The sequence below is a fragment of the Alosa pseudoharengus genome, unplaced genomic scaffold (assembly GCF_046254945.1).
Source record: "Alosa pseudoharengus isolate Yale_2024_CS ecotype anadromous, Long Island Sound unplaced genomic scaffold, YU_APseudo_1.1 YU_APseudo_1.1_scf_12, whole genome shotgun sequence".
NCBI lineage: Eukaryota > Metazoa > Chordata > Actinopteri > Clupeiformes > Clupeidae > Alosa > Alosa pseudoharengus.
The window spans coordinates 10,130,769-10,157,982 of record NW_027468587.1 but is presented as its reverse complement, the minus strand read 5'-3'; the positions used below and the strand labels follow the sequence as shown (position 1 = coordinate 10,157,982).

The window sequence follows — 27,214 nt, the reverse complement described above, 5'->3', positions numbered from 1 at the left end:
GAGAAAGTGTGCCAGAGAGTTGGCAAAATAGTGTAAATAATAGCCATTGTGCCTACAGTTGTGCAAAGTGTGTGTTACAAAATTGCAAACTGGGTGCAAAGCAGTGTTTGTGCTTTTAGTTTTGCGAACTCAGTGAGTGGTTTTGCCATTTGTGTGTAGAGTTTTGCAAAAAAAAGCCATAGTTACAAAAAATGTGTTTAAGCATTCCGAAAAAACTGTATAGGAAAAACTGCATTTTTTGGGTTTCGGTGGGCGGAGGGGGAGTGGCCCCCGGGGACCAAACAAAATTTTTCCGTAAAAGTCTAGTGGGGCTACATACCCACCAAATTTCATGTGCCCCGGTGTTTCGGTGCCCCGGGTATCGTTGACCAAAATTTCAGGAAGTAGATGACGGAAAAAAAAAACAACAAAAAAAAAACAACTTTGACAATCCCTATATGACCGCTTCGCTAGCGGCGGTCATAATTAATTTGGGTATGAATAACTATGGTCTCAACTGTACGTACTGGTATTTAAAATCAGTGATCAACATCTTTAAGTCAAAGTTACCTCAGGGACACAAATGATTCTTGAGAGTCTAGACAAAACAAAACAAGTTTTGTTGTGGTTGTGGAGGCCTGTACCGGTAACCAAAGGTGCACACTTTTAGTTACAGTTATGATTTAATCTCACCGTGCCATCTGATGACCTGACAGATACATGACACGTGCGGCCCCCAAGCAGATGGTGAGCTGAAGGCTGGAGGTTATGGCTGGGTCAGATCAAGCTGTAATCAGCCTTAGTGACTACATGCATATTATAAACAGTTAACATAACTATATTGTGGAGTTTTTTTTTTCCTAGATTGGCATTTGTATAACTTATGCTGTGGGAAACTCTGTAGTGAAGTGGGCTTGATGCAGCAATCTTGATCACGAGAGACTGGATTGTTAACAACTATAGAACTGACATTAGGGTGTCTGTTCAAGGTGCTCATACTTGAGATCAGCTGCCAATCAATTACACCCATTCCCTCCATGCACCAAAGCAAAGTTGTTGATTGGCTGGAATATGCTTCCAATTCATAGAGCCAGGAAGTCTTTGGAGTCGTGCACATGCGCACAAACACACACAAACAGGATGGTGTTTAATTGACTGCAATCTGGGACTCCACCTTCAAGGAGTATAGGAGGGATCTGTATCTGCTGGCCTTCAGTGCCACATCCACATACATCCATCCACATCCACCCCCTCTCAGCTGCCCTGTACTGAGGGTGTGTCCCCTGCCCATAGATATAAATATATCTATGTCCCCTGCCAAGCACACTTTCAGAAGGCTTCTACAATTGAACCAGAACCATCCCACACCAGCTCTCCACATCCTTCCATACATTACAGATTATGGGTGGCATGACGAGTCCATTTTGACCAAAGCTCCTAGTAAAATACAGAGAGTAGCACATCAACCTAACAGGGTTTTGGTCCTTAAATGTAGAACTTTTATTGAGGCTAAAGTACATAATGACACACCTGGGCATTCACAAACAACAACAACAACAACAAATACAAAACTGCATTTGGAAAACAAATACAACAGTAAACAGAGGATATTTGGTAAACCAAGGCCGTGAGAGAGAGAGAGAGATGGCATTAAAAGAGAAAAGGTCTAAAGGGAGATGGAGGAGAGTGAGGGAGAAACCATAAGAAAGATAAACAGAAAGAGCAAGACAAGCAAAAACCAAGATGGAAGTGGCAATCAGAGAGAGAGAGAGAGAGAGACAGAGAGAGAGAGAGAGGGAGAGAAGAAAAAAGATACAAGTCACTTCACTCAGTGTCATGGGCTCAGTAGTAAGGCAATACAGCCTGCTAAACAGGACAAGTGAAATGCATGGTGGGACTTTAGTCCTGTAACAAACATGGGATGTGATATCCAGCCTCAGTGTTCTCTGCTTCCCCCGTGTGCCTGCAACCTCTAAGACCCAGAGGGAGAGCCAGAGCCCCTGATGCTTAGTGTCCTCTTGACACCCTTCCTCCGCCCAGGAAAGCCCACTCTGGAGCGTTACCTGGGTCCAGGCCCACACCAGATCAGTCCTACACGGTGTAGCTCTCTGGGCTTTGTTAGCTTTTCCTGTGTGTGTGTGTGTGTGTGTGTGTGTGTGTGTGTGTGTGTGTGTGTGTAAGATTGTCCGCCTGCTTCTCCCTGCTGCATGTTTCTGCGCTCCTCTGCTTCGTCCTGTTCGTTCAGGCCGCCCCGTGCCATGGGAGTGTTTTTGCGGTGCGTGACTGGTGTTTGGGACAGTTACAGCAGGCGGCCCCTGCACTCTGTGGATCCACAGCAGCACAGCAGCTCCTTGCCCTCTACACTGCCAACCTCGTAGTTATAATCCCACGTCAACTCTGTGCCCGCCCGGATACGCCTGAGGACACACACACACACACGAGCATATAACATACACCAACAGACAGGTTGATCATACACACGGGCATACCATACACATATTGATACATGGGGCCATACCTTTTTTCACAAAGATACGCAATACACCAGGCAATGTGTTCATGCCATCGTGCACACTCATGCTAATTTAACACCATGTGTACAATCTTACACACAAACATGGGCGGGTCAGTGCACAGATGAAGTTCTCAGTAACTGAATTGTTTGAAGTCACACTATGTCTGTGAAACTTTTGCCTACCATTCTCTCATTAACATCTCCATCAGTCTTTTTTTACTGAGCTTACTCTCTCTCTCTCTCTCTCTCTCTCTCTCTCTCTATCATAAAATAAAATGATTATGGAGTTATCATCACTGTTATCATTGCCAGTAAACAGCACACCTTCCCGCTTTAGCTCCACTTTTTGAGTTTTGTCAGAGTTAATCTGGACTACCGTAACTGCATTTCTGTGGACGTCGAGATGGGACATTTTTCCTTTCAATTTCTACAAAAGTGTCATCTTCACTAGGTAACTCAATGACAAAAATTAACAAAAAAGTTCACTTGTCTTGGTAAACTGATCTTCATAGGTCCTTTATAGAATTACAGAATGTGTGGGTTTGTGGGAAAGAAGTATTGTCTAATTGTGCCACTCTTCCAACTGGGAATGCCCTGTGCCTTTAACATTCAGTGTTTGAGGCCCAGCCTGCGGGCAGCATACACACACAGGAACACACACAGGAACACACACAGACACACACACGGACACACACAGGAACACACACAGGAACACACACAGACACACAGGAACACACACAGGAACACACACAGACACACAGGAACACACACAGACACACACACAGACACACAGGAACACACACAGGAACACACACGGACACACACAGGAACACACACGGACACACACAGGAACACACACAGGAACACACATGAACACACAGGAACACACACAAGAACACACAGGAACACACACGGACACACACAGGAACACACACGGACACACACAGGAACACACACAGGAACACACACAAGAACACAGGAACACACACGGACACACAGGAACACACACAGGAACACACACAAGAACACAGGAACACACACGGACACACAGGAACAGGGTTTCTGCAGGTTTCTACAAGTTACATGGAAGACTTTTAGTTTTTAAGACCCTGCAGAAATACTCACTTGCTGGCGAAGAAGGCTACCCATGGGAAACGCAGGTCATGAGTATCGACAAACACATTCTGTACAAAGAGATTGGGACTGCAGCTATGCTGTAGGTCAGACAGGGAGAGACGAGGGCCAGAGAGAGTGGTTAATGGACAACAAATAAATCCTTCCGTGACACAACTGAGAATCAGACCAAGCTTGGCATTAACACTTTGTTTGCTGACAGCAGTTTACATTTAAGATAGACTACCTATATTGACAGCCCTTTTCCACCTACAGAGAACAAGTACCCTTCTGATATGCGCACCAGCATTTTGAACAGTTTGAAACATGTTGATCAAATAAATTGGTTTAGAACTTTGAAAAGTTGATTTGGAGCTGACAACGATTTGTTTCCCTTATCTCCTGCAAACCAGAATGGGAGTGTAAAATAATTAGGTCTTAAAATGAGAATTCTGGCCAATTTTTTTAAGGTCACCAAGTTCTGTTAGTACGAAGAAAAAAAAACATCAGTGCTACCTAGCTCAAGTTGCTGCAGTCAACAGCTAGATCAGCCAGGCAGCTACAGTGCTACACTCAGGGGGCATGATTATGATTATGCCCCCAGAGTATATAAAGGTGGAATCACTGTCATTATATTTCCATTTTGCAACTCCTGTTGTCATTGGTTCTGTTCAAAACTGGTGGAAATGCAGGCTGATTCACTAGGGCCACATCTGTCTTTATTGAGCCTTATTTCACACATTAAAAAATCTAAATACAAGCACTTCCTGGAACTATTTCAAGTTCACATAAACCACATGACCAAATGAATCCCCAATCATGACTCTCTCTTACTATGGCTCTGGTTTACTGGAATGCACAAAGAATTCTTAACAGAACCCATCTTCAGTTGGTTGAAAACCCTCCTAAGATAAATATCTTCTCAAATGACACACCAGCATTAAAATAGCTGCATATAGACAGTAGCCACAGAATGTACTTACATTGAGGTAGCGTCCAAGGTTTCCCTCCAGTTTGGCGTCAATGATATAACAGGACTCCTCACCATCGAAGAACTGTCGTGTAGACTTGGGGCCGGAGTCGCCCCCTCCTCCTCCACCTCCTCCTCCTCCTCCGCCTCCTGAAATCTGTGGGGGCCCAACGGGCGCCTTCTCCGGCTGGCTCTTCACCGGCCCCGTCTTCACCAGCATGCCATGAGCCGTCTTCAAAGCGATGCCCCGCGTGGACTTCACTGCCACCTGCCTCTTCACGACAGCTGGAGAGAGGTGAAGGAGAGAGAGAGAGAAATGGACAGAGAGAAAGAGGGAGTGAGAGAAAGAGGAAGAGAGAGGGAGAGAGAGATGGACAGAGAGAAAGAGGGAGAGCGAGAGAGAAAAAGAGGGAGAGAGATGGACAGAGAGAAAGAGGGAGAGCGAGAGAGAAAAAGAGAGGTGGACAGAGAGAGAAAGAGGGAGAGAGAGCAGGGTAGAAAGTGTTGATGCAGGCTCAGGGCTTAAAGCAAGGAAAGTCTGTGTGCCTGAAGTTATCAGAAATGATTGAAGAATTATGGGTCATTCCGTGTCAAATCAGACAGAATCCAGGAAAGTGGTTGCTGCACCAGATGCTTCTTCAGATGTTAGTGCCTTTCTAAAGAAAAGTACATTCAGAACAAAGAAACCAAAACCTTGAAACCAGATATTTGGCAGTCTTTCTCAGTTCTGTGTGAAAGCGAAGGGGAATCAATTAACTTTTGCCTGCTGCAACTGGGTGTTATTAGCCTGGCGGGCCATCCTATATCATTGACATGTATAGTCTGGCATCGAATCATTCACCTCGCTTAATCCAAGGGGCGGGCAGAGAATTGTCTTTCAAACTGCCTAGGCATGCAATAGGCCAGCGCTACGACCATATCCGTATCCGGTCGGCAAAACGGCAAATACATCCTTCTTCGAAAGGAATGACTTAAGTGCATTGTGTTGATCTACTTTCAAAGAAAAGCACAAGTCCAACTCCTCCAAAGTTGACGCCAACGCCGATTCAAACAACCGCTCTTCGTTTGCCATAGCCACCTTCCTTGTTGTTCACCGTCGCAGGATGTCGTTATCCTGTTAAGCCCGCCTTAAGACTCTCTAACCAAATAGAGCGCTGTGATTGGCCGTCATCCACGGTGTTAAGCCAATAGAAATTCCTATGGTTCGATACTAGACGTACAAGCTGAGCAAATTAATTTGCCGCCGCTAGGGTGCGTCTAGATTTCTAGGCTAGGGTGTTATCATACAATGGACACAAATCTAGAAAGACTGCTATATGGTTTCAAATCCTACAAATCTTTAAGTCCATTATATATGAAGAGCTCAAATATTGGCACAACATTAATAAAATATAGTAAGTAAAGAAAAGAAAAAAACGCAAGTTTCTACTACCCTAAATGTCAGTCTTTTTACACCCCCCCCCAATTTAGAGCATTGTAAAAAAACAATGAGCATGCCATGCAAACTTCTAGAGGTCCAGTCATACTGTCTTCCACTCTACAAAGTAGAGCTCAGAATAATGCTTTTCATTATATTAAAGCCAATTTCAAATCTTAAAACAGTAGAGAAACAGCCTGTGATAAGCAGCAGGTATTCTTCTCTTAAGGGGCTGGCGTGGAATCTGCCTAGGGTTCAAGTGACGTAAGGGAATGCATGAAGAGCGCACAGAAGCAGAAGCAGAAGCTTGCAAAGGCCTTTACCCTGCGTCTTCTTCTCTCGCTCCTTGTTGTCGTCTGAGCCTGAGCTGATGGTCTGGACATCGTCACTATCAGAGAGGCTCATCACATCCTGAGAAAGGGAGAGGGAGGAGAGGGTATGGGAGAGAGGGAGAAAAGAGAAAGAGGGAGGTAGAGAAAGAAAAGGCAGGAGGACTTGAGAAACCGATATGACAGAAGCAAGAGAATAAGACAACCACTTCCAGAGTGTATAAGTATAATTATAATTAATAATGTGTGTGTGTGTGTGTGTGTGTGTGTGTGTGTGTGTGTGAGTGAGTGAGTGATGAACTTATGGTTATGTTATGGTGTTGGTACCGTTGCCTTTTTGCCTCCCTCCGTTTTCACACTGCAAAAACAAACATCAAAGCAACGTAAACACAAGAGCACCTATAGAACCGTAAACACAAGAGCACCTATAGAACCGTAAACACATGAGCACCTATAGAACCGTAAACACAAGAGCACCTATAGAACCGTAAACACAAGAGCACCTATAGAACCGTAAACACATGAGCACCTATAGAACCGTAAACACATGAGCACCTATAGAACCGTAAACACAAGAGCACCTATAGAACCGTAAACACATGAGCACTTATAGCAAGTGTTATGCTTAGTACAGAATGAGGAGTGGATGGGGTGGAGCAGGGAAAGTTAGATGCTACTCACGTTATCTTAGACTCCACTGGCTCCTAAACAGACACAGAAACAGAAACAAACACACACACGAGAACTAAGTCAACATTTACATCCTCAAACGCATCCCTTTTAGTATCACATGAGCAGATCACATTACAAACTATTGGTATCATTGAAGTATAACTAGCCTGACTTTAAACGCTTCAATCACTCCACACTCTTCCCTTTCTCTCCTATTGACAATAGTGTTACATGTACTAATGTTCAGGTCACCTATTGTATTCCAAGTTTTGCAAAATTGCAAATTACATTCAGCAACTTCAACCGGCAGGTATGTCTGTCCTTCTGCCCCCTGCCCCTACCCGCCTCACCCGACAGGTGTTTTTACGCCCTTACCTTCTTCTCGGTCTTGATGCCCTCGGTCTTGATGCCCTCTGTCTTGATGCCCTCGGTCTTGGCAGCGCTGCTGGTGGCAGGGGAGGAGCTGAGCCATGAGGCCACCTTGCTCTTCCCGCTCTCCTCAGGCATGGGCGGCGGCTTGCGCTCCTCCTTCACATCCGTCAACACACTCATGCCATCCTTACTGTCCTGGCTCCCTGAGACGCCACACACACACACACACACACACCCTCCTTCACACGCATATCCCAGGATGCATCTGCCTCCAAACCCCTCTGCTTACTGGCTTTTATGGCCTTAGTCTGTTGATGGGGTATGCAGGTAGCTAGCCTAGTCTGTTGATGGAGTACACAGGTAGCTAGCTTAGTCTGTTGATGGGGTACGCAGGTAGCTAGCTTAAGTCTGTTGATGGGGTACGCAGGTAGCTAGCTGGGTGGGTAGGTAGGTAGGCAGATACTTTATTAAGAGATTTATTAGAGAACTTTAGGGATACTTTAGTTACTTAATATCCCACAATTCACGCCCCATGCTTCTCTGTCTCTTCAGTTTCCTCCAAGTCCCTTTGAGCGGTATAGTTCATCTACACATTAAGACTTCATTTCCCATAACTCTCTGCTCTCACCTTCCTTAATGCCCTTGGCCTGTCTGCGTGTGGTGTAGCTCCTCCACACGGAGCTGGAGGAGTAGTATGGGTCCTTCACAAATGTGTCGTCCGAGCTGTCGTCATCGTCGTCATTAGAGTCCTCGTTTTCGTCTTCTTCTCCATCTCCTGAGGAATCATCTTTGCCTGCTCCAACACACACACACGCACACGCACACGCACACGCACACGCACACGCACACGCACACGCACACGCACACGCACACGCACACACACATACACATACACATACACATACACACACATACACATACACATACACACACATACACACACACACACACACACACACACACACGCACATACACACACACACACATACACACACATACACATACACACACACACACACACACACACACACACACACACACACACACACACACACACACACACACATACATACACACACACACACACACATACATACACACACACACACACGCACACACATACACACACACACACACACACAAAGCAGAGCACACCAGATGTGAGGGTGAGGACATGAGCTATTTTTTTTGAGCCAAAAACACTGACTTCAACTTTATTGGCTCTTCAACTATTGGTATGAAATTTTCAAGACAGTCATAGTAGTACTTTACGTTTACGTTTATTTACCTCAAAGAGCACACAACAAATGCACAAAGTAGGCTACAAAACTGCTGTCCGATGTCACCACAGAGGAGGAAATGAGACCGTGAAGGAGGATGTGACAACACAGAGGAGGGCGGCCCCATCACAGACACAGGCTTCAGTGACCCCTCACCTTTGCCGCCGTTGCTGCTGCTATCCTCGTTCTTGACGGAGGCTTTGACCTGCAGGGTGGGGGTGGCGTTGAGTTTGACTCTACTCATGTCCACTCCGCTGCCCTCGCTGTCTGAGCAGTGGGCCTCGCTCTCGTAACCCTCCTTAAAGGCCTCCACGCTCTCGATGTGATCCAGGTTGGCAAAGTACTCATCGCCCATCTCCAGACCCTCCTTATCCGCAAAGTCGTCTGTTAGGATCTTGCCTGAAGAAAAGGGAGAGAGAGAGAGAAAGAAAGAAAGAGAGAAAAACAATTCAATTTATTGTTATTTAAAGTGCAGTATCACCATTGACCTCAGAACCATTGACCTCGATGATCTCAGAACACTTGGTTAAAAACCAATCAGTTAAAACAATCCCAAGAAACAAACACAATCTATCAAACAAACAAATGAACAACACATTTGATAAAATGAGGAAATGGATAAAAGTAAAAGTAAATAATAAATAATAAAAGTAAAATAAAAATCAGGAAGTTATGTGACCAGAGACAGGGAGAGAGTAAGAGAGAAGTTATGTGACTGAAATGGAGTGAAGTAAAAGAATCAGTTTTCCCCCCAAAAAAATCAAGACAGGTCGCTGCGTAGGAGAGTGAGCGTTACGTATGGTAACACAGCATCAAGACAGGTCGGTGCATAGGAGTGAACGTTACGTATAGTAATACAGCATCAAGATAGGTCATTGTGTAGGAGAGTGAACGTCACATCAGCCTCACCTGCATAGATACAGACAAACGAGCCCTTAGCAACGTCGTCTAGGCAGCGGATGCCCCAGCCCTTGTTCTGGGTCTTAAACAGCTGCAGGCGCACCTGTAGGCCATGCTGCACCAGCCTGTTAGTGCACATCTGATGGTTACAGCGGCAGCGCTTATTACACTCATAGATCCTACAGAAGTGGAGAGAAGCAGGAGAGAGGTTAGAACACAGTTATTTTACTCTTATTCCACTGCATGGTTGAATTTCCCATTGTCCTGCGTTCTTTAGAACGTGTATTAACTGTAAGTTATTTGCACACCTATGAAGTAGCTCCAGTTTTTTGGCTGTATCACACTTGTATATTAATTCGCCGAACTTGTTGTGAAGTTTAAATTAACCGTCACATTGCATCAGAGGTGTAAAATACAGACGTTCAGAACATAACAACATTGTTGCATATGATGGTGACTTTAAGCTAGTTGCATTGCAGTAGACTAAGTAAAATAGCGATGTTTCAAAGCTCAGAAACCTGGGATATGCCTGCTTGACAATGGGAGAGATGGAACTAACGACTGGCCTTTGGCCATAGCAACCCTCCATTTAGAACTAGTAACGGCAGTTTGTCTTTCAAGTTGAGAAATGAGTTGATATGTGGCGGAAAGAAGTAGTTCTACAAACAAGACCGTTTTAGCGATTAAAACGTTTAAATTATAACAGAAAACGAACACAACGCAAGTGGCAACAGTGTAATAAGTGAGATAATGGACTCCACCCCGTTTGGTTCACAGAAAGAAATGCACTTACGAGATGTAACGGTATCCACTGTAACGTCGGGGCCGTTTTACCACCTCAAACGTGCATTTCTTTCTGTGAACCGAACGCTATGTTGTCCATTATCCCTTACATACTGTATATCCAGGGAGGGGGAGAGTGCAGGAAAATGAGAGGGCATTATGACACATTAATACACTCCTAAACACACTCATAAATCACTGATCATGAATATTATATCATACTGTATTAATCACACCACAGCGGGTGCATCGTGGAGCAGTGGCAACGTCACTACCTGACAATTGGTCAGCTGTGGCAAGTCTGTGTTCACTTTACCTTCATGACCTTCCTCACTACGAGGCCTCTAGATGGAATGACTCAGTTACAACTGATCTCACAGCAGACAGAAATAGAAAGAGAGAGACACTAAAGGTAGAACATGAGCATTAGACATTAGCCTGATCCCTGACCCCCCCTGTGCGGGAGACCGAGGCAGGACAGCGGACAGACACGCACTCACCCTGTGGGCATGCACTCGTCCAGCCGCTTGTGCGTGTAGCCGGCGCTGGTGTTGAGCTGGCCTCCAGGAGTGCAGCCAGTAGCCTGTATGGTCAGCTGGTGACACGAACACTTCGACCTGCAGGGGGCGCCAGATGGGAAAGGGCCGGGTGAGAAACACAAGGGAAGGGAAGAGAACAAGCCTCAGCATGGGTACACGTCTAAGGCTGCATTGACACCGTCAGTTAAATGGGACCCAATTCCGATTTGCAACATGGACGTGTAACAGGGAAAAAAAGAGCATGGATTCCGATATGTTCAGATCGGATTCAGGCCTCATTCATATGAGGAAATAAATCCGATATAAATCGGATATGTGCCAATGTGACTGCAGTCTAAACAGGCAGATCGGATATTCCGTCATTTTCAACTTGCACATCATTGAAAATGTCCACAATCTTTTATGTTTTCGTGGGTTCCCCACTTTCTCTTTCGCCTTAAAATAAAAACGATAGCCTATTTTGCGGACTTTCAAGATACTTTGGAAACAAAGGTAAACAACTAGCCACTGAAATGGATCTAGGCAGAAAAAATGGAAACTGTGCACCAAAGCCTGCCTGTGTAAATGACTGATCACATTAGAGATGTTCATGATTTTCCAAAATGGAAATAGTCATTTAACTATAACAAATCAAATATATAGCAATCTTAACTTCTAAGCTAAGCTTAAAATGTATATCTTGGCTTAAAGTGTATATTTTTGTTTTTTATCAGCATCTATAATGTGTGCGCGCGTGCGTGTGTGTGCGTGCGCCCGCCCCGCTCACTTGTCCTTGCAGCCGTCGGTGCAGTCGCAGCCCACCAGATAGTCTTCGTCAGTGTTGATGAAGACGCCGTCGGCAGGGATGCGCTCCTTGCTGTACACGACATCGGGCGGTGGAGTGGTATCGATCTCGTTGACGCACGACAGCGGAATGTCCTCGTTGCCTAAGGTGATGTCGCGGATGAAGTAGTAGGGCCGCTGTGGCTGGAAGCGGCGGTCCACCAGCACGTAGGGGTCCAGGCAGAACATCTCCAGGTAGATGAAGTCGCAGTGTGTCTGGAACAGGTAGCGCTCGATCTCCGCCATGTTCCGCAGGCACAGCCCACACGGAGCCTTGTAGATCACGTGGAAGGACATCTAACAGAGGACAGGAAGAGCACTTCACACTCACAAAACGAGTCGCCAGAGAGCAACGCCAAGTACCAGCAAACAGCAGGCAGCAATGCTAACTACACCAAAAATGGATTATTACTAAACTACTATCATCACAGAAACATTAAGAGATTATTTAGATAGGGGAACTGTGTAATGGAGAAAAGGGGCGTAACCCAAAACTCAGCCAAAGACACTTTGGTTGTAAAGATACTCCTCCAAACATGAAACAATATTATGCTGCATTAAGAGAGATTTCAGCAACAGCCTCTGTCAAAGTAAAAGTAAGCAGTTTTTAGAGATGACATGAAAGGGGTAAGTATGCTTTGTTCGTAGGGCTGTAACGATATGAGATTCGATGCGTGTTCACATTTACCAAACAGCATAGAAGTAAACCCCCTTTTCTTGCCCCACTCTCGCTCGCTCAATGGACACGCACGACTCGGCCATCACAATCCAAATAAAACATTCACAATTGTGAAAGCAAGGATGCATAGAAGACGACTAGCTAAATTAATATTAAATCCGCTTAGCATCATTGCTAGCATGCTGCACATATTTAAAACTCTTGCATTCAAGTTGACTGATCATCTCAATACCAATGTTTTCCAAAAGGGCCTGTCCCAAGGAGAACAATATTACCTTGAAACTTAAACACACATGGGGAAGATGAACAGTCCAATCAGTAGACTATGATAAGCCAACTATATGCTAATTTGTTTAAAATATTTCCAGGCTTCAACCAGACAGCTGAATTAAAGAAGTAGAGTAATAAAAATAGTAGGCCTAGGCTATAGGCTAATGTGCATAAAGTGTGCGGTCATAAATATCAGACATTCAGTATTCTCTCTTTTTATATCAGGATATAAAACAATACAGATATATTATGTTCTAAGGTAGAGTAGGTAAACTGTTCTAAGGTAGGCTATTGAAATGTTATTTAATAAAATGTCTAGCCCCCTCCAACGTTGGTGTATCGTTACAGCCCTATTTGTTAGGTGTGGTGAAGCATGTGTACTGTATGTTGTTTCTGTGGTTATGGATCAGAGTGTACACAAGTGGCAGGGTGTGCATTTCTATGGTAACGGACCTTGCGGTTGAGGCGCTTGCGTCCGGTCATGCGGCGGAACTCGTAGAGCAGGGGAGTGAGCAGTGGGTTGCGCCTGCGGTACTTGTCGACCTGTGCCGGTCGGACGCGCCTGAGGCACTCGGGCGAGCAGGTGTGCGCCATGTAGAAGAGGCGGTCGTTGGGCGCCTGGTAGGACGGCTCCTGTGGGATGCGCTCGTTGAGAAAGGCGGAGGGCGGCGGGGGGAGGGGGGGCACCTGGAAGGACGGTGGCTGGGGAGGCTGGGGAGCGACAACTGTTGTCGACAAGGCCTGCACCGCACCCGCCTGGACCAGAAAGTACCTGAGAGAAGGAGGGAGGGACGGAGAGAGAGAGAGGGATGGAGGAAGGTAGAGCAGGTGGGAAAGGGGACGGGAGCGAGAGAGGGATGGTGAGAGAGAGAGAGAGAGAGAGAGGAAGAGAGAAGAAGGGAGAGAAGTGTTAGAAGTGGGGAAATATTGCCTTCATATTCCAGAGTATGCAAGTATTAGCAGGCCATGCCACCCCATTATAATACAACCAGCCAACAGTCACTCCTCTAGTCATAGAGGCATTTAAAGATGAAAGCTGGCATGTTTACCTCGTCAGTGTGCAGCTAGACATTGTATGAGTATGGGTTCCCTGTGTGCCATACCCTGAACATTGTGCAAGTTTGTAGCTTGCTTTACCAGCTAGGCTACAGGAAAACTTGTAGCCCAATGTGAGTGCATAAGGCCCTCCTGACTGGCTGGTTTTTGAATATCATATCTGCTGACCCCCACCTGGACGGGGTGCCCTGGCTGGGAATGGGCACAACGGTTTTGATGGACGCCTGGTGGGCGGGGAGCAGGCCCGGGCGCTGGGGAATGTAGGGCGTGGTGCTCTTCTTCGCCACCTGGTACTTAAAGCGGCTGTCTGGGCTCCTGTAGAGGAGGGAGGGGTGGAGAGAGTTCAGACACATACTCAGACACATCACCGGAACAATTAGCAAACAGCTTTGGTAGATTTTTAGGACCTGGTGTAGCTGTACTTTCTTCTCATCTGTCTTAGTGAGTATTTTACTGTTCCACCCACCTGCCTAGGGACTATGGCCGCAAATTAGAAAGATTTGCTAAAACCTGGCACAATGCATCTATCCTAGTTTTGTAAAGGTTTATGTTTTTTTTTGCACTGTCCCTGCAGAAATAAATAAATAAATAAATTACAATAACAACAGGTCACAAGATAATGAAGTAGAATAGATCTGCCAACAATTACTACAGACAGAATTCAAAGAATGTCCAGTGTTTCCCATACATTGACTTATTTGTGGCGGCCCACCACAATATCAACACTGACCACCACACAATGATTTTCCATGTTGTACTGTTTAAATTGGAGGGAATTCGTTCTTTGAAGAGCTATGTACATCTTTGCGCAGCCTCTCCTTGTCTCTCAAAAAACCTACATGCACGTTTAAAGAAAACATTAACAATCCTGCAATTGTTGACAAAAAAGCTGACTGGCTAAACCGTGCTTAAATCTGCATCATAACCACGCTGCGTTAATTTGTTAAGAACTGTTGCATTCAAGTTAATTCTGCAAACCTACCACCACAAATAGAATTTAATTCTGTGGGAAACACTGAATGTCAGAGACCAAATCTACAATACCATTTAATACACTCACTCACTCATCATGGTTCGGTTTTGAGTGCAGTTTGGTTTGAAGGATATTAAACCCAAAACAGAATTAGAGGGATTCTTCAGAGACATTCAAAGCTGGGTTACATTCATACCTTCAAAGTTTGGTTGCATAAACAAAACGAACTATTCTCTACTTATTATCGGTGACAATGTATGACAATGACAATGTATCTATCAGTGTGATCTGGAAGTCTGTCCAGCCAATGGAGAGGGCCGCCTGTACTCACTCTGGGCGGGGCGTCTGTGTGGGGGTGGTGGGGACCGGTTTTGGGGGAGCAGGCTGGGTGGTGAGGGGTCTCTGGACGATGGTCTGGGCCGCTGCCCTTATATCACTGGTGTACTGGACCACAGGACCTTTACTCCTCAAGGCTCCTGTTGGGTCATTTTGTTAGTTTTAGTTTATTTGTTGATTTAATTTATTATATTGCTTTGCATGTAAGTTTGCATACTTGCGTACATGGGCTTTAGGAGCAACACTCATTTGAATTTGACCCACTCCAACAGACTTGATCACTCGTGCTCTCACTCACTCAGCCGAACAGTTACCCATATTCTCACACACTCACACACTCTTAATCACCCTCTCTCAGCCCAGGTGTTACCCATATTCACACACACACACACACACACACAGCCCAGGCATTACCCATATTGGGCCGAGTCCTCAGCTGTCCTGCCACTTTCTTCTCCTGGTTGTTAGCAGTGTTCATCTTCAAGTTGAACATGGGCTCCAGGCGTGTAGAACCACGGTAGATCCACTCACTGCGCTTATCATCCTACACACACACATACACACACACACACACACACACACACACAGAAAAACACACACACACACAGCAATTAATCACCTGCTTATACCATTACAAACTATTGTATGACATGAACCCCTTCTTAAAGCTGTCTAACAAAAAATCCCACAGGGCTCCCAGACAGGAAGTGATGGGAGTCTGACCAGGAAGAGGATCTTGACAAGGCTGCCGTCCACCTCCTCCACGCGGCTGCGCCACCACGTGCCCTCCCACTCGGTCTTGATGAGCTGGCCCGGCTTCAACAGCACCATGGGCCGGTTGGGGTAGGACGTGATGTACTCCTGGATGAAGTCCCTGCACGACGCATCCTCAATGTCCTCCCACGTTTGCTTCACTGGAGGTAGGAGGTAAGGAGAGGGAGGAGAGGAGGAGGAGGTGGAGGAAGAATGCCAGTAAGGAGAGGGGGAAGAGGAGGAAGAGGTATACAGGTAAGAAATGGAGGGTGTATGGTGCAAAATGATGAGACTTAGTGTAGAGAATAAACAAAATAGATCATGAGATCTAGGGCAGGAGAAGGGTCTTTACTTGGTCTGCAGACTGGGAAGAGCTCTGGCAGGCTGACATAGGAGGCATACCCATCATCGAAAAAGATCAGGAACCTACAAGAACAAAACAAACCTGATTAGGGATCAAAAACAGCAAATCTGTAGGTTAGTGATGGTTAGTGATGTTCGTTGATGTTCCAAAACAAGTAGCATAGCGAAATACCGTTTCTGTCGTGTTTTATTTGGCATTTTGTAAAATCCCATTGATTTCTGTTGTAAGACTCATTGCTCGTTGATATTACTGCGCTACCGGAAACGGAAAGGGGGTCTGTTTACATTTGGTTGTAGTCTTTCCTCGAGACCTTCTTTTACTGTCTATGCTTCAGCAAAGATTCTATAGTTAACTTCGATCAACTAGCCAACTAGCTCTGCTGGTGGGAAAATGCATGGGACCGTTTATCCCGCCCCTCGGGATTGAGCACTGCCAATGGTAAGTTCCCAGACCTTACATCTTGATGTGGGTCTGGCTCGTCAGACTAGCAAATCTGAGCAATGGGCTCCAATTTCTCTTAATAGTTTCCCCAAGCTTTACCCCTTTTCAAAGATAATGATGGCATAGCTTGTACTACCTTGTGTGTGTCTCTCTCTCACACACACACACCCACTATTTCTCACCCCACTCATCTCTGCACCTCCTCCTCATCTCTCCTTACCTCATGCGGTTTTTGCTGTTGGGCATCTCCGCAACGACACCAGCGTACAGCCACACCTGGTTGCCATCCTTGTACTTGGCTACGACGCGGGCGCCCACATAGAGCCGCTCCAGGGTGGGGTTGTAGTCAAACGCCACGTGGTTGCCAGACAGCAAACTCTTCCCCTTGTTCTCAAACTTCACCTTATATTTAAAAGTGCTACCTAGGAAGCAAAGCAGAGCACACCAACTGACATTATTGTACACTTGCTTTACACACACACCTTCCTATATTTCAAATAGGAGGATATCTATGTCTTTCTCTGTGCCTTTGTGAGTGTGTGTGCGAGTGTGTGTGTGCGTGTATACAAATGTTCTGCATAGTGTGTACAGAAGTACTGATTCATACACATGCCTGTCTGTCCAAGTATAAGGTATGAGTACTATGGTGGTTTGTGAGTAAACGTATGTACAGTATAGGTTTGTGTATTTTTTTGTGTGTGTGTGTGTGTGTCAACACTGCCAACTCACCTATGGCCTTGATGGCGATGAGGGTGCCTTTGTGCCATGTTTTGGTCCGTTTCTTGCCCAGGATAGTCATGTCCACCTTCATGGTGTCCTCCTTGAGGTTGGCGTTGGGCTGGGTGGGAGCGTTGCGGGGTGCCTGCGAGACAAACACGGCTGGGACGTTGAGCCCCCCTGAACGCAGCGGAGTTGGGCCCATGGGGGACTTCTGGGGGCTGGAGCCAACGGAGGGAGAGGGGGCCGTCGGGCTCGTGACCGTCTGAGCCAGCTTCTGGACCTGCTGGGAACTACGCTGGAGCGCTGCAGACGCCTCCTTCAGCTACAATACACACACACACGCACGCACACGCACGCACACACACACGGACGCATGCGCAGACACACACACACACACACACGCACGCGCAGACAGACACACACACACGCACGCACGCACGCGCACACACACACACACACACACACACACACAGACACACAGAGGTACACATATGAACACAACATTATTGAAGACACAAAGACATGCAATCCCACACACACATTTATTTATTAAATAAAATAATCGATTGGGCCTGACTGTCCACATGATCTGCCAGTCAGCTGGGAGGAGCTCGAAAAAAAGAGGACCCTGGAGACACCAGCTGACGTGACTCACGGCAGATGAGGAATTTTGTCTGCATGGGCTATGGTTTAACTTTCATTACATCATGAACATGATGACTGACAAAATAAATTACTCTGATGTTTAATAAACATACATACATTTAACAAGTCATCATTATCACATCAATTAAGTGCTTTCTGTAGCTATAGGCTACTGTGTGACATTGGTTTAGCCTACACTACAGCAACAAGTATGCCATCAACACATTTTCAGTACCACTGTTGCAGAAATCACATACAAGAAGGTATCCTTTTTATACACATAAATATACATTGTTCATTAACGAGTAATCTAACGCGCTACTATTTACAAACCAGTAATCAGATTAAAGTTACTTATCTAAGTTACTGTGCGTTACTATTTGTCATGTTCCTTAATAAAAAGATATATTCTTTGCTTTCTTCTTGTCTTGGGTATTAATGTCATGTAGAGGCTATGCTCACGTTTTCAGCATGAGGACAATTCACGACACAGCGACACAAACGTAAACAACAATGGAGGGAGAGAGAGAGATGCACATTTCATCAGTGATTACTTTGAGTTTGTGTCAGTTAAACATGACAACATTAAGGTACATTGTACATTCTGTGCTGGCGACAAAGTGCTGTCTAGCTAGACATCCCAAGTCTCCCGAAGTTTTGGGAGTCTCCCACATATTGATAGCGGCTTCCTGACGCCCGCAAATTACATAAAATCTCCCGGAACCTAGAGCGAACAAGAGCACGCAAGCCAGACCGGACTTCAAATCAAAGATTCTAGAATCTTTGCTTCAAATCGCGTGTGCATAGCTTAATGCGCACACAACGGAGAGGGAGAGAGAGAGGAGGGGTGCGTTTGTGCCTGAAGCGCATCCAAGACAGAGAGCATCCTGGTCTGTTTTGCTAAATCAACCAATCCGTTTTCAGTGTAAGTGCTTATATCTCTTTTCTCCCAAACATAATTAATCAGTTCAGTGTATCTAGGAACAGAAGCGTCATGGCAGCGTCAGTGCCCCTCAAAAAGGAAGATTTAAGACCCATTTCACATCAGACTACACAAAAGTATACCCAATTGTCTCAAAAGATTAAAACATAATGATAATCTTGCACACTGCACTGTTTGTAACAGCAACTTTAGCATTGCTCACGGCGGGTTAAATGATTGCAAAAGACTTGTTGAGGTGAGTTTAACAAGTGTAATTTCATTTGCATATTATTCAGGCCTATAGGCTAGGCTACAAGTTGGCTAGTTGCCAAGGCTACATGAAAAAAAATCTACATATTTTATTATATATTGTTTCTATCAATAGGCCTTCCTTATTTGGTGTACTTAGACATTATTGAACAAACATCTGAATTTCAGTATCTAAGTAGGTTAGGTTGGGATGTCTGCTATACATTGCTGTTAAAATGCACTTCCTATATTGAGTATTGACAAAACCGTTATCATTTTTATTGGGGGTGTTGTCGGCAGCTGCTGAAAGTAACTAATAAAGTAACTTGTAATCTAACTTAGTTACTTTTAAAATCAAGTAATCAGTAAAGTAACTAAGTTACTTTTTAAAGGAGTAATCAGTAATCAGATTACTTTTTCAAGGTAACTGTGGCAACACTGCTAATTTTAGCTTCATGGCATGAACTTAGCTTGGCTAGCGAGTGCTAGCATTGTCCAAATGTGCATAAATAAAGCCTGCTAGGCTAGCGAGTTCATTAAACCTGTATAACATAAGACTTTCTTGAGTTGACAATAACGTTTTAGTTACGGACTGCACTGGTCGTAGACTGCCGCAATGGTAGCTGTTATCAACTAATTTTAGCTTCATGGCATGAACTTAGCTTGGCTAGCGAGTGCTAGCATTGTCCAAATGTGCATAAATAAAACCTGCTAGGCTAGCGAGTGCATTAAACCTGTAGCACTTCCTTGAGTTGACAATAACGTTTTACTTATGGGCACTGGTCGTAGACTGCTGCGATGGTAGCCTACTGCTCCAGGCTTCAACAGCAACCTTTTTGCAAAGCCTAAGCATTGTTCCAAAAAAATAAACTGAAGCCATTTGATCCTCAAGTCTGGGTTCTTGGACAAAATGCATTGTTGAAGTTCTATGCGTACATAGCACGTTGACATTCAGCCATCCTTGCATAGGCGTACTAAAAAAGTCACAGAGCTAAACGAATTTTGTGGGCACGGTCTAAACTGGGCGAGCTCATGAATAGTAATGAGCTCATCAATTCCACGTCAATCTGAAGAGCTTTTGCAATTGGCCTAATTTCTCCTCTTTTTCTTTTCAGTGGCTAGAGCTGACGAAGGAGGTAGCTGTTTATTTTCACATTCACGACATAGCATAAACACATATAGACCTAACATGTAAAAAAAAATGCAAGTAAAAACAGTTTTGTGTAGCAGGGCACCTTTAAGGTAAATTAAGCTAAACAACTGCATAGTAAGACATGCTCCAAGCCGTGTACAAATACAAGTGTGGACATACACATATACACACACACACATTGAGGAAATTGTCTTACCACAGATTCTTTCCCTGGTGTGGTGATTTTCTTCGGTGGGACCACTGTAACAAACAAACAAATTAAATACCTACTGTATGAACTACTCACACAAAATGACAGCTCAGAGAGCAGCAGGTAAGAGGCAAACTCACCACACCCCACAGCAATCACGTCATCGTCGTCGTCGTCATCATCGATCTCAATGACCTCCGCAGCCTCAACAACACCGCCTCCTTCATCCTCCGAACTGCTCTCCCGGTACGTCAGACCCATCTTAGTGTACACCTGTTTGACCAGCTCCTCGCACTCTCCAACAGATCTACAAACACACACACACACACACACACACACACACACACACACACACACAGTCACACATATCAGTAACACTACTGTACATCTGTTTGACCTGCTCTTTACACTTTACAACAGATCAAAACACACACACTTATTCATTCTGACCGCATCCTGACTGCCCACCCCCAACCTCTCAACCCTGTTTGAGAGCTCAGTACTATAAAAACACACATACACATACACACACACACACACGTACACACACTCACTCTGAAGCATTGAGGCAGAGGCTATCCACGGCAGCCACCTCCTTCTCCTTCTGCTCCACCCAGTCGGAGAGCTCGGCCAGCTGGGCCTTCCGCTGCTGCACCGCCTCACTCTGCTCCACCTGCTCCTCGATCCACTGCTTCAGCTCGTCCAGCGACACCCCCAGCTCCTCCTCCAGACCCTCCAAGTCCACCTCCATCTCCATCAGTCCTGAGAGAGAGATGGAGGGCAAGTAGCAGGTGGGGAGAGAGAAACCAAGGGTTAATATTTCATGTTATACACAAACAGGTGTAAGGTTGGTGGTTTTTACGAATGTCACATATCCAAGGAAGCAGGCAGAAGTGAGACTGAAATCCCATGTCATGTCTTTGCAGGAGCGGGACAGGATCGTCTAGAGCAGGGGTCGGGAACCTATGGCTCGCGAGCCACATGTGGCTCTTTTGGGAACTGCATCTGGCTCTCGGACAAACCTGCCATTTGTTTACTCAATAAGTCATGAATAATTTTGCTACTGTATTAAATAAAAAATGGACCTACTGAAATCAAAATGTTAAAATAGTGTTCGAAATATAATATATGTTCACGTAGTTTAATCCATCCCATGTCTGTTCTCTACCGCTGAAGTTCACGGTTACGTCGATGTAGGCTACTGTACAGATATGAAAAACGCGTTTTTTTTATTGGACAATGCTGTGCCGAGATAACATTCCACCCGCTGATGCTTTACTTAAAAATTCAGCTAGCTAACGGTTGTATCCAAAACAAAGAAAATGGCGAAGAGAAAAAAAGATGAACGAGAACACTTTAATTGTTATTGTTTATGTGTGCGCTTGCTGTAGGCTAGATAAGGAAAATGTCAAAAAGGAAACGTCAGTGACCACAGCTTGCGAGCGCGAACACAAGCGGGCTGAAATGGGAAAGTTTCCATCCGAAGACTGATTCTGAAAACGCGAAATGAACTGCGCGTTATATATCGCACACTGCACACTGCGCTCACGTTTAAGGCCTCAATTCTTGCATGAAACTTCACCTCACTGAATATGAGCCAGCCAGACTCCAAGGCCATCACCAAATCTAATCTCTGGTACAGTAGGCCTACTGTTCAATTTCGCCAATGACATGTCATGTCATGAAAATTGAGTGTTATGTTGTTAACTATGAGGTTACTTTGCATACCAAAAGAACACTGGGAAAATAGGGGGTGGTGTTTAGCCTACATGGGAAGCCTAAGGCCTATACTTCTGTCATTCCACTTTACATTTCAAGTTACTTGCACATTACTTTTAAAACTAGTAGAACATGTATTTAAAAATCCTCTGTTGAATGAAAGTAAATGTACGTTAAATATCTAAACTTTTTCTTGTAACCGTCTTTATGTGGCTCTTCTGAGATTAAAAAAAAAAAAAAAATGGTAAAAGTGGCTCTCCAGGCAAAAAAGTTTCCCGACCCCTGGTCTAGAGTGAGAGATCCAATCCGCCACCAACTTAAGCTACTTGCATTGATCTTATCTTATCTTACAACAGCTACATTATACACTGAGAATAAAGGTACTACATGTGGCTACATTTTTGGTGGCTTTGCTGACCCTGATCAATTCAATATCCTTACGTGAAAAATCTTTTATCCCTAGTCCCCTTTTGCGAGATTCTTTCCTCTTCCACCTTCTCCTGTATAGTTTGCCATATTTCTTATAGGTTGACAATAAAGGCCGGTAAAGACTGAGCGCTGCCTCTGCTTTCCTTTGGGACTGAGCCCAGTCAGAAGACTGTGGTAGACCCTCACTTCCATCTATAAAAAAGCATTAAGTTAGATCCACAGTATTTTAGGATACTGCATCAGAACATGGAGGGGAAAAAAGCAACACATTCAGGACCAAGTTCCATAACGTTGAACATGACTCCATTTATTTGGGCTACACCACTTACAACAGTGTCTAATCTCTAGAATAACTCACGTCAGTCTGGCTGTATGAAAGAAACGCTCAAATGCCATCTTCTTCAGTCCAGGTAAGTAAGATACACTACATCATTTAACATTAACATTACATTCTCGTGTAAACGGTTACCTGACGTTCCGCAGCCAGAGAGCTTGGACTTTTGCCAGCGTTTCTTCTTAACCTCAGACTTTTTCCCTTTTCGTGGCATGTAAAACTACCTGCTGCAAATGACTCACGTGTTAACATGCAACGACTTTGAAAGTGACGAAGATTATATAACTACATTATAACTATAACTACACATTTAACAACAGTCAAGAAACACTCAGTGGCTGCAGCCATGGCTACCTAACGTTAACGTTAGCTATGTGTAGCCAGTGCCACTAGCTAAGTCACTGGCTAGCTATTCGACTTCATGGCAACAGTTCACAAAGTCCAGAGTACAAAATTGCATGGCATATTTACTATATACACACAGACTACTCCTATCTATCAAAAAGTATCGTGCAAATTGAATATTTACTACATTTACAGTTCTACAGCACTTTGTTTTGGAACGTGCTGCTGCTGCACTCCACGAGATTGACGTGTTCAGAATTGTAGATTTGCTGCCCCTGATCTTTTACTAAGGTTTTTACTCTTAGAGAAATAAGAGTGATCCCATTTTTTTTATATATCTAAACTACCTTTAAAATGCAATACATCTGAAATCGTCGTGTATTCATCAAGCAGTGACAATAACAAAAAAAAGTATGCTTATATACAAATCCCAGAATTCCTTGCGAACAATGTCGGGTTAGCAAATTAGCGCAACTTCTGGCTTTGACCTAAACTGCAGATTATTTTGGCCTGTTATAAACTTCGAACGATAGAACGACTAATTATGTAAACTATGGTCTCTCTTTAACATGAACTCACAATTACTCAAACGATTGTAGCTTCTATAAGCTTAGATTCTAACGTTATGTGTGCGATTAGCCAACTTGCAGTTAGCTCAATAAATATTAGAATCAAAGTCTTACCTTTATCTTTACTTCTCTGAATATTCGAATACCACAGTAAGGATCATCGTTTGTTCACGTATTCGTGAGACGACATGCATGTATGTACAGAATCGTTGTGCAATTTCAATTTTTCGATGATTTTCTATTTTTCATGACTGAAAGCAACTCATCTAACCACACAGCAAGCATGCAAACTGAACCCGCCCCTAGTCCAATCCGCATCCCATTCTGAGTTGATTGGCACTACTTTAGGCGGGTTTCCTGGAGTCATAGCAGGGACATCAAAGTGGTAGGCCTGAAGTGGGTGCCCCAGATAGGCAAGTAGAAAGTTAGTCAAGGTAAATAGCCTAGGCTTTTCACTCTTGTCTATTTGTGGTGAAAACTTGCAAAGATATGAGGTATGTTTTACTACATACAGCCTAGGCCTAGGCAGATAGAGGAAATATATTTCTTGTCGGAAGAATTAGGCCTATTATCTAAATCCGTTAGGAATAAATGTCTTGTTGCTTAGCCTTTATTTTATGAAATCTTGCCAGATATAGGCTATGTAGTAACCGTTTTAGAAAAGCAATAAGCCACTCGGGTCTGTTCCACCGATTTTAGAACAGCCTAGGCCTACGCTGCGCCAAAGTCCTTTTAGGCAAGTCCCACTCCTCAATGGAGTAAGGAAGTAGGCTGTTCTGCAGACCCGAGTGCCTTATTGCTTTTCTCTTGTAGTGTTTTGGGACAAAATATTATAGTAATCTTATAGGAATACTATGAATAGGGGACTAATTGGTGTTCAGTTTTCTCTGTAAGTGTGTTCAGGTATGGGTGTGGGTTTTACCAATTACCAGATGTGCTTGGCATTTTGAATATAAGTGTTTTCACAATGATAACAGGAGATTTCACTTTGTGTGTTGCAGAATGGCAAACAATGTGCAAAGCAGAAAATATGTTTATGCTATGGTATGGTATTGGGGTTTTGGTCTAAGCATTAATTTTTAGTAAGCAATGGCCAAAACTGTAATAGGAAGTGAACTCTCCGTCGACAGGCTCTGGTCACACCATAGACAGTATGGGGTCACACCGGGTCACACTAAGGAGGCACCGTCTCTGTGAGGCACTAGCAAAGTCCTTTTAGGCAAGTCCCTCCACTCGCAGCCATATTGCAAGGCTTTTTGGGCACTTATCGGGCTTCCTATTCGGCAGAAATGCGCGTGCGCAAGGAAGGAAGGGGTGGGATATGTGTAGACAACGGCCACATTGGCGTTACGAACTAGCCCCATGCACTTCTATGGAGGATTTTTTGAGTGCTGCGTCTCCTCATTAGAAAGTCTCTGGCACTAGTGAGTAGCAGGGGTGTTTCATCATTAGGGTATGCTTTGAATATGATACCAAAAGGGAGACGTAGGCTAGTCTACATTCCTGCATACTGCTATAAAAGAAAATATGTAGCAGGGTGTGTGTGGCCCAGAGCTGTGGTCAAGACCACCTTAGGCGAGTAGGTTACAAGACAAGTCCGAGACTAGGACTAGTTAACACTCAAGATTGAGTGAAAAGAGGTTTCAGTCAAAGACAAAGAGACCAAAGACATTTGAGTCTGGGTCCAAAAGGAGAGGGACAGAACTGAAGCAAAGAAAAAATTCTCTTTGAGACCATTTATTGACATTTTTTCTGTAATGTTAGAAACATTGAAGGCTATATCTACTTTTTACACCATTAGTTCATGCTGTTATGGCAATTTCACCCAGCCATTGTAGATGGATTTTGAATAAAAAAAGAAAAGGTCACTTATAGGAAAAGGTATGGCCTGCTTTTTCGATTTTCTTCTTGTAGCCTTGTAAACACTTTACCACCATCACCATGTTTTATATCTCCATTTACATTAACCACACAGTAATTATAAAAACACTTACAAGATGTATTTATTTTCAAATAACTGCTCAATAGTTGCTGCAGCCATCAGCTGATGTATGGTCCACACAACATGTGGCAGAGCAGACCCACCACTGGCAAGCACTAGGGGTACAATCATATACTCAGTCATATCCAAATATATATTCATGTGTGAATGTTCCAATGATAGAGAATCCAGACCCAGGCCAGTTGCTTTAAACTATTAAGACATGTTTCATTTAGTTAGAACTCTGTTGATAAATGTGCCTAATTTGTATTTCTGTGAGGCTGTCTTTGTACCGGAGACCTTGTGAGATTGAGAATGAGATTATAGATTCAGAGTGGAAGGTGAAATGAACTCAGTTCTATGCCTTGCAGTGGCTGACAGCTGTTCAAAAACTGGCTGTATTAACCCTGTACTGGGTGCCACACAATCTAATGAGAACATCTTACTGACAGCTAAACATGAAAGTATATTCATTTTAATATAATATTTTATATTTTTCCCCACATCCTTATTTTCTTATTTTCTGAAGATGATTAATGATGTAAACTGTGAACTGGAGTCACTGAAAATGGTACATATTAATTCTGTAGACTAAGTCTCTCTGATACATTTTTTTGTGTGCATCTCCTATCTTCCAGTGACAATGTTCTATGTACGTGCTTCAGCAATATGAGCACCCCATGGTAGTAAAGCCAATTCATTCAATTACCTGGTTCAGTGAATCAGAGGTGCACTCAAATAAATTAGATCTGTTTGTTTTACACAGTCCCTTCTAGAATGTCATGCAACTTAAGATCTTTTTTTTATTTATTTTTTTAACAAAAATGGGCTTCTGTCAGCTTAGGCAGACGTCCTCAAAAGAACTCTTTTTTTACTCCACCATATGAGTTTTTTTTCTGTGTGAAGTGAACAAAATATATTTAGGACTATAGGAATGTCTTAACCTGAAATTCCTAGAACCACAAGTCATTATCATGATATCACTAGTCACAAAGATCCATCAGAGTCCATCAGAAAATAATTACAAAATAAGGAAAAGTCTTAATTCCTCACATCATAATCAACAAACGTGTTCTCTTACGTCCTGTTCCCTAGTGCCAGAAAGTGATTTTCACCACTGGTTTCCTCCTTCATCTTTATCCCTCTACCTGTTCTTCCTGGTAGGTGGACACAGATATGGCACTGTAGGGGTTCAGAACCATCTGGGCACAGCGCACCATGGTGCCCAGGAGAAAGAGGCAGAGGAGGAAGAAGAAGAAGAGGGCAAAGCCCAGATCCACGTCGACCTCCAGCGTGGCTCCAGGAGGGAGTGTGGGCACGTCCATCCTCCCCGACAGGCTTTGGGATGGGGGTGCACAGGCTCAGGAGAGACGCTTGAGGTTCGCTGAGTGTTGG

The 27,214-nt window shown here is 44.2% G+C and overlaps 2 protein-coding genes across 5 annotated transcripts; both read right to left on the bottom strand.

Moving 5' to 3' along the window:
- Positions 1 to 1,451: 1,451 nt before the first annotated feature.
- Positions 1,452 to 24,133, bottom strand: setdb1b (SET domain bifurcated histone lysine methyltransferase 1b). 4 transcript variants are annotated; one of them, XM_076280081.1, is made up of 26 exons: positions 23,953 to 24,133; positions 23,060 to 23,151; positions 22,603 to 22,782; positions 20,997 to 21,204; positions 20,583 to 20,749; positions 20,449 to 20,492; positions 17,293 to 17,605; positions 16,784 to 16,985; positions 16,111 to 16,184; positions 15,729 to 15,919; positions 15,420 to 15,549; positions 15,001 to 15,145; positions 13,871 to 14,011; positions 13,094 to 13,412; positions 11,636 to 11,988; positions 10,831 to 10,947; positions 9,557 to 9,726; positions 8,804 to 9,046; positions 7,996 to 8,160; positions 7,371 to 7,570; positions 7,005 to 7,027; positions 6,651 to 6,681; positions 6,318 to 6,405; positions 4,591 to 4,862; positions 3,620 to 3,708; positions 1,452 to 2,396 (listed from the first exon to the last, which is right to left on the bottom strand). In XM_076280081.1, exons 2-26 carry the CDS (start codon positions 23,136 to 23,138, stop codon positions 2,279 to 2,281), a joined length of 4,062 nt encoding a protein of 1,353 aa, XP_076136196.1. In that variant the 5' UTR covers positions 23,139 to 23,151; positions 23,953 to 24,133; the 3' UTR covers positions 1,452 to 2,278. The 4 variants fall into 4 exon arrangements, with proteins under 4 accessions (XP_076136196.1, XP_076136198.1, XP_076136195.1 ...); XM_076280083.1 differs by lacking the exon at positions 23,060 to 23,151; XM_076280080.1 differs by lacking the exon at positions 23,953 to 24,133 and having other exon boundaries at positions 23,060 to 23,876.
- A 784-nt stretch (positions 24,134 to 24,917) lies between these two features.
- On the bottom strand, positions 24,918 to 27,214 carry LOC143118615 (cortexin domain-containing 1 protein). Its single transcript, XM_076279640.1, has 2 exons — positions 26,968 to 27,214; positions 24,918 to 24,971 (listed from the first exon to the last, which is right to left on the bottom strand). The coding sequence occupies exons 1-2, from the start codon at positions 27,142 to 27,144 to the stop codon at positions 24,918 to 24,920; spliced, it is 231 nt and encodes a 76-aa protein (XP_076135755.1). The 5' UTR covers positions 27,145 to 27,214.